Source organism: Eurosta solidaginis, chromosome 2, assembly GCF_040869045.1.
Source record: "Eurosta solidaginis isolate ZX-2024a chromosome 2, ASM4086904v1, whole genome shotgun sequence".
Lineage (NCBI taxonomy): Eukaryota > Metazoa > Arthropoda > Insecta > Diptera > Tephritidae > Eurosta > Eurosta solidaginis.
This window is the reverse complement of record NC_090320.1, coordinates 78,664,261-78,676,816: the sequence shown is the minus strand read 5'-3', so window position 1 is coordinate 78,676,816 and position 12,556 is coordinate 78,664,261. Positions and strand designations below refer to the sequence as shown.

General features: G+C 37.3%; 1 protein-coding gene across 1 annotated transcript in view; it reads right to left on the bottom strand.

Annotated features, from left to right (window-relative positions):
• Positions 1–1,662: 1,662 nt before the first annotated feature.
• The window catches only part of LOC137242231 (uncharacterized), a 39,029-nt gene continuing 28,135 nt past the window's right edge, over positions 1,663–12,556 (bottom strand). Inside the window, exon 2 of the mRNA XM_067769596.1 lies at positions 1,663–1,906. Within this exon, the coding sequence (XP_067625697.1) occupies positions 1,805–1,906 (102 nt within the window). The 3' untranslated portion in view covers positions 1,663–1,804. The remainder of the gene's footprint in view (positions 1,907–12,556) is intronic.

Here is a 12,556-nt window from a genome sequence, read left to right as displayed (position 1 = left end):
TTCGTTCAAACAAAACTTTAGCAACAAGAGGGCTCAATTTTGCATTTCGCTTGGAGGAGAAGTTGCAAAATTGTACTCGATAAATAGGTGTCCCGGTATCGAATAATTTTTTGCGGTGTTATGCACAGTAAATTTAAAAAAGGGTTTTTTCGTTTTGTATGAATAACTGAAAAACTAGTTTTTTGTTGTCTTCCCAATTTGTGTTTTTTTTTTTCTTATTTTGGTGTTTTTTTTTTTTAACAAGTGGCACCATCGTCATAACTACAAAGTAGAGAGCGCACTGAGCTTAAAATTCTCTTTGAAATTTGCTCATGCATTGACTGTTGTTCGCTGTTGAAATGATCAGTGAGATCAGTTGTGTTAACAGAAAAATCAGTTAGATTGATTAGGAATCTGTCAATTTTACAGAATTTTGTTAACTTAATAGCAACAATTTCTCTTCTGTTGAAATTACTAAACTAATTTGTTCGCTTGACAAAGAACTCGGTCGAATTAACCATAATTCGATCAATTTCACCGAATCTCTGTTAAGTCAAGAAAAGCAGAACCGATTTGTTGATTTTATGAGCACCATTTCTTTCAGTATACTTAACTAATTATTATTTAAAAATTAAATTACCTTATATCGACATACCATACGAAAACTAGCACTTTCAAATTTTTGATGAATTCAAATATTGGATCCGTCCTTCAAATGTATGTTGTTGTTGTTGTTGTTGTTGTAGCGATAAGGTTGCTCCCCGAAGGCTTTGGGGAGTGTTATCGATGTGATGGTCCTTTGCCGGATACAGATCCGGTACGCTCTGGTACCACAGCACCATTAAGGTGCTGGCCCGACCATCTCGGGAACGATTTATGTGGCCACATTAAACCTTCAGGCCATCCCCTCCCTCCCCAACCCAAAGTTCCATAAGGAGCTTAGGGTCGCCAGAGCCTCGTCTGTTAGTGAAACAGGATTCGCCGCGGATAGGTGAGGTTGACATTTGGGTTTGGAGAAGCTATATGTTGCGCTGGCAACCTGCAGGGTTGCGCTACACAGCCCCTTGAATCTGGTATTTTAGTCGCCTCTTACGACAGGCATACCTACCGCGGGTATATTCTGACCCCCCCTAACCCGCTGGGGGACTTCAAATGTATCGCCGTATAAAGCGAATTCAAATGATTGCTTCACTCCGACTCTCACTACTTCTCCCATATATATCACCTCATATATGAAATTTATATACCAAATATTTGCAAACCACCTTTAAATAATTACGGAGATATAGCGAATTTATTTTTTTTGTTTCACTCCCACTCTCATTCCCCATAGCACTGCACTCACTTTCCGTCTCCCACTCCGAGTAGTATGCAAACATGTATATTGTAAGCCTATCATATAACGCGTAGTATATTTTTCATTTATTACCTCCTATGCATATTCCTTAATACAGCAAACTTTGAAAATTAAATTATAAACAAGCATACACTGAATATCGCATGAGGTTATCCTTGTACACGTTCATCTCTTTGGTGAAAAAGCGGCCTTTATAAAATTACATACTTATTTACTATAAAATGAACGAAAGGAAAGGAAATAAGCATATCTTACTGCAGATTTTCATACAGCCACTAAAAAGACCAAAGCCTATGCCTTTGCTCAAGTACGATTAACTAAAGCAGTAAAAGCATATAAAGGAAAAATTTTATTTTTTATTTCAAATAACAAGTTTACTTGATCTGTTGTGATAATTTTGATTTTGTAAATTTGAATGTTCAGTTTACATAGCTATTAAATTCTAAGTAATTTTAAAAATAGGTGTGATTAAATGTTTAACGATTGAGCCTTCGCAACGTCGTCAGATTCAACATTGTTTAATAATTCGTCTAAGCTATTTGTATTGCTTTCATAATCCGCCATTGGTAACTGAAAAAAAATAATGGTTCTTAACGAAAACTCAAAATAAATAAAAACAGGGGTTAAAGTTTAACGTTAAATCTTGCAAGATTTATCATACAAAATGATGTGCAGAATCAAATCTCGAAGCACAGAAGATTTAAGTTATTTCTTCATTAAATCCTCAATCATTTGTTCAATCATTATTATATTTTTGGTACGGCAACCTACCTGGTTCATATGGCATGTTATTTTTTATAGCAAAATATTTTAAGGTAGAGGCAATTTTTAAAATATGACAGATGTTTGTTATAGATTTTCAAGTTCATATAAACTTATATATATACTAGCAGACCCGGCAGACGTTGTTCTGCCCTAAACTTGGTCTATCTGCATACATTTTAATAAGCTTTTTCCGTCTAACTCTGCCTTACCCCTCTAAACTTTTACCTAATCTTTTTATTCACTCCCCCCTCCGTCTTTTTCGCTTCATCTATCTCCATCTTCGTCCCATTCTATCTCTTTCTCAGTCTCCTCTCTTTTCTCTTCTCTCAATTTTTTCTCATTCTTCTTCATCTCTTATTGCCAGTCCCAGAGGGTGGTATGTATTTTGATCAAGTCCCATTCCGAGTCTCAGTCCCAGTCCTAGTCCTAATCCCAGTCCCAGTCCGTCTCTAGTATACTTCCCGAAAAAAAACATCGTAAATACTAATATAGACAAATTTATATACGAAGTTTCAGGCAAATGTAAATAGGTATGTGGGTATTATTAATTCTTGTCTTTATTTCGGCTTCGCATGCATATTTATCAGTTTTGCCAGGTTGATGCGACTAAATCGAACATCACAATGAACTTTAGAGCTCTCAGCAACAGCTTTCATTTGATATCCATAATACACACATATTCTAGGGGTATCCGGGTCCGTGCTTTGGCCTATATCTCGAAACCTTAGTCAATCAGCGGTGTAAAACTTACTCTGTATTATAGCACACATCAACAGCTTCAATTTGATACCCATAATATAAAAACACATTCTAGGTGTATCCGGGTCCATGTTTTGGCCTATATCTCGAGACCGTAGTCACCCAGCGGTGTAAAACTTACTCTGTACTAAAGCATACATCAACAGCTTCAATTTGATACCCATAATGTACAAACACATTCTAGGTGTATCCAGGTCCACGTTTTGGTCTACATCTCGAGACCCTAGTCACCCAGCGGCATAAAACTTACTCTGTACTAAAGCACACATCAACAGCTTCAATTTGATACCCATAATGTAAAAGCACATCCTAGTGTTACCCTGATCCACGTTTTGGCCTATGTCTCGAGACCCTAGTCACCCAGGTGTATGAAAGTTATCCTGTACTATAGCACTCGTCAACTGCTTTCATTTGATATCCATATTGTATAAACACATTCTAGGGGTACCCGGGTCCACGTTTTGGGCTATATCTCGAGACCCTAGCCTCCCAGTTGTATGAAAATTATCCTGTACTATAGCACTCATCAACAGCTTTCATTTGATATCCATATTGTATAAACACATTCTAGGGGTACCCGGGTCTTCGTTTTGGGCTATATCTCGAGACCCTAGCCTCCCAGTTGTATGAAAATTATCCCGTACTATAGCACTCATCAACAGCTTTCATTTGATATCCATATTGTATAAAAAACATTCTATGGGTACCCGGATCCACGTTTTGGCCTATATCTCGAGACCCTAGTCACCCAGGGGTATGAAAATTATCTTGTAATATAGCACTCGTCAACAGCTTTCATTTGATATCCATATTGTATAAACACATTCTAGGGGTACCCGGGTCCACGTTTTGATCTCAAGACCCTAGGCACGTAGCGAAAAAAGAGGTAGACGTTGACCGATTCTCAGACCTACCCAATATGCTAACAAAATTTCATGAGAATCGGTTCAGCCGTTTCGGAGGAGTTAAGCCTCTAACACCGTGACAGAAGAATTTTATATATTAGATTTATTGTCTGGAAGTTCTGCTATACAACTGTCATATTCAATATCAGTTACAGAATTAAAAGTTTATACATATATGATCAAAATTCCATTACTACACAATTGCAACTTTTAAAACTTTTCAATAGTTAATCTGAGGACTGTGCCTTGATTCAACAAATGTGAATTTTGAAATGTACATTTTTCTCTAAAACAAATTATTAAAAAAAAAAAACATTTCAAAACTCGCACTTACTGTATCTCGCCCATAGATGGGAGGGTGTGTTGGTAAACGGAAGAGTAAAGAATTAAATTAGAGTATTATTTAAAAAAAAATTAGAAACTATTTTTTTAACGTTATGTTTTGGTTTATGTTTGGTCTGTAAATAAGTAATTATTATATTAATTTGTTGTCCTTAAGACAGAGACCCAAAAACTGGGCATCCCAACAGACACCTGGTTGAAGATGCCCGGCCTGCCAAGGGCTTAAGAAGTCATATTCACGACATTATGACGAAATACGGCCCATGAGAGCACAGAAGTATGTGGAAGAAAACAGAAACAAGTCCTCATACCCACAAAAAGCGTCGGACCTCTATGTAAAGAAAAATACCCAGAACTCGCAGAAGAGGAGCGCACTCTCCCTAGGGACGCGCGTCACTTTAGCTCATCTTCGATCTGGATACTGTAACAGGTTAAACTCTTACCTATCCAGAATCAACCCCGCCATACATAATGTATGCATGTCCTGGTTGTAATGTGTTCCCACATGACACCAACTATCTCTTTAATTACAATGTGAACCACCACCTCTAACACTCCTCTCACTCTGGTCCACCCCTGTTGAAACTGCAAGTTTCTTGGACTTCCGTTCGAGGATATTGATGATAATTTGTGATCAGTCGCACCTATTGGATGGGGCGAAGCACTGCTACAAGAACAACCTGGCCTTTAAATCAGATTCAAACAAAAACGCTTTTGCTGCGCCATAAGACAACAATGCGTTTACATATATACGCCTTTAAACTCGCCCATAAAGGCAATTGATTTCCTAATAGCCACGAAAAAAGGTGGCAAAAATTTCAAAAAAGGGCCAAATTTTTGATTTATTTTATTGTTTACAAACAATTCGGCCACTTACAAGAGTGTCGTTTTCGTTGTAAAATGTTAAATTTTTAGGATGTTTCCATGGTTTCCTAAATAAAAGTTTTACTAAAGATAGCGAATAGAAGGTTTGGCCTTAACTCAAACCGCAAAAATAAAAATATAGTTTACCTTTAGGTATTACATTTTCATATTTCTAGCATAAGCCTATGTCTTTCACCAACTAAAAGGTGTGAACCTAGTTTTGCTCACAAAGCTCTGAGTTCCAACATTATGTTGTTGATTGCAACGAAGTAAAATGAAAAGCGCAGTTAGTTAAAAATTTTGCGTTCTGTTTGTTGTTCTTGTTGTAGCGATAAGGACACTCCCCGAAGGTTTTGGGGAGTGTTATTGATGTTGATGGTCCTTCGCCGGATGCAGATCCGGTACGTTCCGGTACCAAGCCAGACCATCTCGGGAACGATTTGTTATGACCACATGCGACCTTCTAGGCCATACCGCCTTGCGTTCTGGTGTTGCCGAACTATCTGGAAATGTTATTAAATCTAAAAAATACTAAGAAATTATGTTAATGCTATTTTTTTTAGACGTTCTCTTTTTCCCTAAACGTTTAAACTTCATACCAGAGCCTAGATGCAGTAAGGTTTGAACCTACCCACAGGATTCAGATCAAAAATCAATCTTCTTAAAGGTTTCAACTGTGCAATAGCGGAACCGCATTACATGGAATTAGATACGAGAAATGAGTTAAGAATTGAAGTTTATGGGGTTCCGCAAGCACCTACTGGAATAATTTTACACAAAACAGTGCGACCTTCAACTTAATTCTGGCGGACATTTTTTACAAATATATTGAGATTGGGCGTTATCGAGATATGGTGATACTCCATTCAGCAGTCGACATGACCTCATAAAAGGAAATGGCTGATTTTCTAACAACTTTTAATTCAGGGTTTGACTTTCACAGCAGAGTTCATCATGAGTGCGCTCTTACAACACAGGGAAAGGTCTTTTCCTTCTAACCATTCGTGGAATCTTTCCGAATAAAATGTTTGTTCGGAATATTCGGAGCAAGTTCGTTTAATACTACCTTACACAGTGCAAATATTCCAAAAATTCGAAAGATATCCAAAGCTAGAAAAAGGTTTTCACCCTAGACTGCTAATAAAAATACCTTTCAACTGATACATATATATACATATTGCAAAAACCCTTTTTTAATATTATTATATTTCTCAACAAATAGCTGTATTAACTTAATGTAAAAGTGGTATTAGCTACTCTCAAAAAAAATTTGCTTTCTTATGATATTTCATAAATCTACTTAGGCCCACTTGCAGAACGGAAGTTAGTTTTTTAACTCAGACTTAACCTGGAATGAGGGGTTAAATTATATTTTTTTTGACAAATTCTTTAAATTGACTCTGAGCTAAAAAAATAACTTACCGTTCTGCAAGTGGGCCTCAGTCTTCAAACTTCGGTCTATTCAAGGAGAGCGAAGGTATTAGTAATTCGATTTTCCCTAAATTGTAATATAAAGGAATTAGCCAGGGACCGTATTCCGTTTTCCGATACATAATCGAAACTAATTTTTTAAATCACAAAAGCTCATATGTGTGAACTATAGACTGTGTCGCAAAAAAAAGTTGTAAAACTTCGCCGCTAAATATGAAGCTTATGTTAAGAGGGTTTCAGACAAATTGTTTTTATCTTTCGATATATTTTTAAAATTGATATGTCATTATTTTGGTCTTGGAAATCTGCATATTTGCTTCTAATATACTTTCGAGCTATGAAGTCGTTTTCACATGATTAGGTGAGCTAATTGGGTTTTATCCCTCATAAAGTAACCTTTTTATTTTACCAGACGAAAGTACTTCCAAAAGCATGACATTGTTGTTTTTGAACCAATTTCCTAAATTAATAAACAAAGAAGTTATAACACTTTTAATGTTATTTATTAGCTACTAATCAGCTATTATATATTATATATATTATGCATTAACATATCTTTTTATACTCAGCGTGCTTTGCACACAGAGTATATTAACTTTGATTCGATAACGGTTGGTTGTATAGGTATAAAGGAATCGAGATAGATATAAACTTCCATATATCATAATCATCAGTATCGAAAAAAAATTTTATTGAGCCATGTCCGTCCGTCCGCCCGTCTATCCGTTAACACGATAACTTAAGTAAATTTTGAGGTATCTTGATGAAATTTGGTATGTAGGTTCCTGGGCACTTATCTCAGATCGCTATTTAAAATGAACGATATCGGACTATAACCACGCCCACTTTTTCGGTCCTATTAAGGTGGCAGACACACTATAGCAAACAACAATATTATATATTAAATAATTTATACCTCATTTATTGGCAATTTAATACCGCAAAAAAAAATTTAAAGCTGCGTCCGGTTCCGAGAAACGGGAGTGTCTGCTAGCTTAAGACTCAAGCCAGCAGACACTTCCTGAAAACACGACCTACGACTTCCGAACAACTTGGATAATTGATATTACATTTATTGGCAATTTAGTACCGCAAAAAAAAATTTTAAGCTGCGTCCGGTTCCGAGAAACGGGAGTGTCTGCTAGCTTAAGACTCAAGCCAGCAGACACTTCGTGAAAACACGACCTACGACTTCCGAACGACTTGGATAATTGATATTACATTTATTGGCAATTTAGTACCGCAAAAAAAAATTTAAAGCTGCGTCCGGTTCCGAGAAACGGGAGTGTCTGCTAGCTTAAGACTCAAGCCAGCAGACACTTCGTGAAAACACGACCTACGACTTCCGAACGACTTGGATAATTGATATTACATTTATTGGCAATTTAGTACCGCAAAAAAAAATTTAAAGCTGCGTCCGGTTCCGAGAAACGGGAGTGTCTGCTAGCTTAAGACTCAAGCCAGCAGACACTTCGTAAAAACACGACCTACGACTTCCGAACGACTTGGATAATTGATATTACATTTATTGGCAATTTAGTACCGCAAAAAAAAATTTAAAGCTGCATCCGGTTCCGGGAAACGGGAGTGTCTGCTAGCTTAAGACTCAAGCCAGCAGACACTTCGTGAAAACACGACCTACGACTTCCGAACGTCTTGGATAATTGATATTACATTTATTGGCAATTTAGTACCGCACAAAAAAATTTAAAGCTGCGTCCGGTTCCGAGAAACGGGAGTGTCTGCTAGCTTAAGGCTGAAGCCAGCAGACACTTCGTGAAAACACGACCTACGACTTCCGAACGACTTGGATAATTGATATTACATTTATTGGCAATTTAATACCGCAAAAAAAACTTAAACTAACTATATATTTTCAAATTGTCGACATTAGGACCAATCGGTTGGTTCCAAATTTTTAAATATAGGATTAATACTTTAAATCTTTATCCGACCAAGCCTTTTATTTTTGACAAAAAAAATTGGCTTCGTTTAAGTGATATTATCTAACTGAAAAATTAAGTATGAAGTATGTTGTACTTTTTTTAAATAAATCAGAAAAATAGAAAGGATACACGATTCGTCATGAGTATGAGCAAATATTACGTACTATATTCCCCTAAAATATTTTCGAAAATATTACATCGTCGCTCGCTAGCCTGAAGCATGAATGTAAAATTTTTCCGATTTTGTGTTAGAGGCCTCTTTGGATTACCCTTTAGACTCTCTAGGTTCTACTTAAATCTACAGCTTCCTACCTTACATGGAAACCCCAATAATTTATGCCGTTTTCACGAATGTATAAATCAATCACACAAAATTGGGTCAGAAAAATGTGGTATATTCATGTTTCTCGATGACCACAAAGTAATGCTGTTCCTGTTTGTATGAAACGTTCGTTGATATGGCTCAACAATTTTTGAAATTAAGGTAAGAACAGCACACATTCATTCATTAATTTTTACTAATAATTCTAATTATTTTAAATATTTAATTATTTCTATAATAATTAAAAAATGGGATTCGGCACAACGCTATCCGAAAAAAGGGTAATTTACCAGTTGGGCCAATTCTTATAGCGTATTCGGACTCAGCGCATCAAAATTCATAGAAAACATGAGCCGCATTACCTGATCCGACTACATTTTTTAATTTTTTTGCATAGCTGTGTTAAAAAAAATTAAATCAGTTTTTAAAACTTTTGTTGTGCCAGAAAAATTAATGGGCTAAATCTCGGAGAATAAAAGGGATGCGAGCAGAAATGTTATTTCAGTTGAAAGAGCATATTGTGAGTATAATATATATGTAGATACGTTTTTACATTAGAAACTAATTCTTCTAAATTTGAGAGAGCAATAAACTTTGAAACTCGATTTCCCAGCAATTTAATTTTGGCACATTCATGCTTCTGCTAAGCGGGCGACGATATAATACGCGCTACACGTTCATCAAAAAATCCTTTTTTTATACTCAGTTGAGCAGAGCTCACAGAGTATATTAAGTTTGATTGGATAACGGTTGGTTGTACATATATAAAGGAATCGAGATAGATATAGACTTCCATATATCAAAATAATCAGGATCGAAAAAAAATTTGATTGAGCCATGTCCGTCCGTCCGTCCGTCCGTTAACACGATAACTTGAGTAAATTTTGAGGTATCTTGATGAAATTTGGTATGTAGGTTCCTGAGCGCTCATCTCAGATCGCTATTTAAAATTAACGATATCGGACTATAACCACGCCCACTTTTTCGATATCGAAAATTTCGAAAAACCGAAAAAGTGCGATAATTCATTACAAAAGACAGATAAAGCGACGAAACTTGGTAGATGGGTTGAGGTTATGACGCAGAATAGAAAATTAGTAAGATTTTGGACAATGGGCGTGGCACCGCCCACTTTAACAAGAAGGTAATTTAAAAGTTTTGCAAGCTGTAATTTGGCAGTCGTTGAAGATATCATGATGAAATTTGGCAGGAACGTTACTACTATTACTATATATGTGCTAAATAAAAATTAGCAAAATTGGATGAAGAACACGCCCACTTTTTAAAAAAAATTTTTTAAAATTCAAATTTTAACAAAAAATTTAATATCTTTACTGTATATAAGTAAATTAAGTCAAAATTCAACTCCAGTAATGATATGATGCAACAAAATACAAAAATAACAGAAAATTTCAAAATGGGCATGGCTCCGCCCATTTTCATTTAGTTTGTCTAGAATACTTTTATTGCCATAAGTCGAACAAAAATTTACCAATCCTTCTCAAATTTGGTAGGAGCATAGATTCTATCACGGTAACTGTTCTCTGTGAAAATGGGCGAAATCGGTGGAAGCCACGCCCAGTTTTTATACACAGTCCACCGTCTGTCCTTCCGCTCGACCGTCAACACAATAACTTGAGCAAAATCCGATATATCTTTACTAAACTTAGCCCACGTACTTATCTGAACTCACTTTATATTGGTATAAAAAATTGCCGAAATCCGACCATAACCACGCCCACTTTATCGATATCGAAAATTACGAAAAATTAAAAAAATTCCATAATTCTATAGCAAATACGAAAAAAGGGATGAAACATGGTAACTGGATTGGTTTATTGACGCAAAATATAACTTTGGAAAAAACTTTGTAAAATGGGTGTGACACCTACCATATTAAGTAGAAGGAAATGAAAAAGTTCTACAAGGCGAAATCAACAGCCCTTGGACTCTTGGCAGGAATACTGTTAGTGGTATTGCATATATAAATAAATTAACAGTACCCGACAGATGTATTTCTGGATCACCTGGTCAAAATTTGGTCGATATCGCGAGAACGCCTTCACATATACATCTAAGGGCCACTCGCTTTTAAAACCCTCATTAATACCTTTAATTTGATATCCATATCGTACAAACACATACTAGAGTCACCCCTGTCCCACCCTAATGGCGATATCTCGAAAAGGCGTCCACCTATAGACCTAATGCCCACTCCCTCTTAAAATGCTCAGTAACACCTTTCGTTTGATACCCATATCGTACAAACATTCTAGAGTCACCCCTGGCCCACCCTAATGGCGATATCTCGAAAAGGCGTCCACCTGTAGACCTAATGTCCACTCCCTCTTAAAATGCTCAGTAACACCTTTCGTTTGATACCCATATCGTACAAACATTCTAGAGTCACCCCTGGCCCAACCTAATGGCGATATCTCGAAAAGGCGTCCACCTATAGACCTAATGCCCACTCCCTCTTAAAATGCTCAGTAACACCTTTCGTTTGATACCCATATCGTACAAACATTCTAGAGTCACCCCTGGCCCACCCTAATGGCGATATCTCGAAAGGGCGTCCACCTATAGACCTAATGCCCACTCCCTCTTAAAATGCTCAGTAACACCTTTCGTTTGATGCCCATATCGTACAAACACATTCTAGAGTCACCCCTGGCCCACCCTAATGACGATATCTATATAGACCTCATGCCCACTCCCTCTTAAAATGCTCAGTAACACCCTTCGTTTGATACCCATATCGTACAAACATTCTAGAGTGTCCCTTGGTCCACCTTTATGGCGATATCTCGAAAAGCGTCCACCTATAGAACTAAGGATTACTCCCTTTTAAAATACTCATTACCATCTTTCATTTGATACCCATATCATACAAACACATTCTAGAGTCACCCCTGGCCCACCCTAATGGCGACATTTCGAAAAGGCGTCCACCTATAGACCTAATGCCCACTCCCTCTTAAAATGCTCAGTAACACTTTTCGTTTGATACCCATATCGTACAAACATTCTAGAGTCACCCCTGGCCCACCCTAATGGCGATATCTCGAAAAGGCGTCCACCTATAGACCTAATGCCCACTCCCTCTTAAAATGCTCAGTAACACCTTTCGTTTGATGCCCATATCGTACAAACACATTCTAGAGTCACCCCTGGCCCACCCTAATGACGATATCTCGAAAAGGCGTCCACCTATAGACCTCATGCCCACTCCCTCTTAAAATGCTCAGTAACACCCTTCGTTTGATACCCATATCGTACAAACATTCTAGAGTGTCCCTTGGTCCACCTTTATGGCGATATCTCGAAAAGCGTCCACCTATAGAACTAAGGATTACTCCCTTTTAAAATACTCATTACCATCTTTCATTTGATACCCATATCATACAAACACATTCTAGAGTCACACCTGGCCCACCCTAATGGCGACATTTCGAAAAGGCGTCCACCTATAGACCTAATGCCCACTCCCTCTTAAAATGCTCAGTAACACTTTTCGTTTGATACCCATACCGTACAAACATTCTAGAGTCACCCCTGGTCCACCTTTATGGCGATTTCTCGAAAAGGCGTTCACCTATAGAACTAAAGCCCATTCCCTTTTAAAATACTCATTACCACCTTTCATTTGATACCCATATCGTACAAACACATTCTAGAGTGACCCCTGGTCCACCTTAATGGGGACATCTCGAAAAGGCGTCCACCGATAGACCTAATGCTCACTCTAAAATGCTCAGCAACACCTTTCATTTGATTCCCATATCGTACAAACACATTCTAGAGACACCCCTGGTCCACCTTTATGGCGATATCTCGAAACGGCGTCCACCTATGGAACTAAGGATCACTCCTTTTCAAAATACTC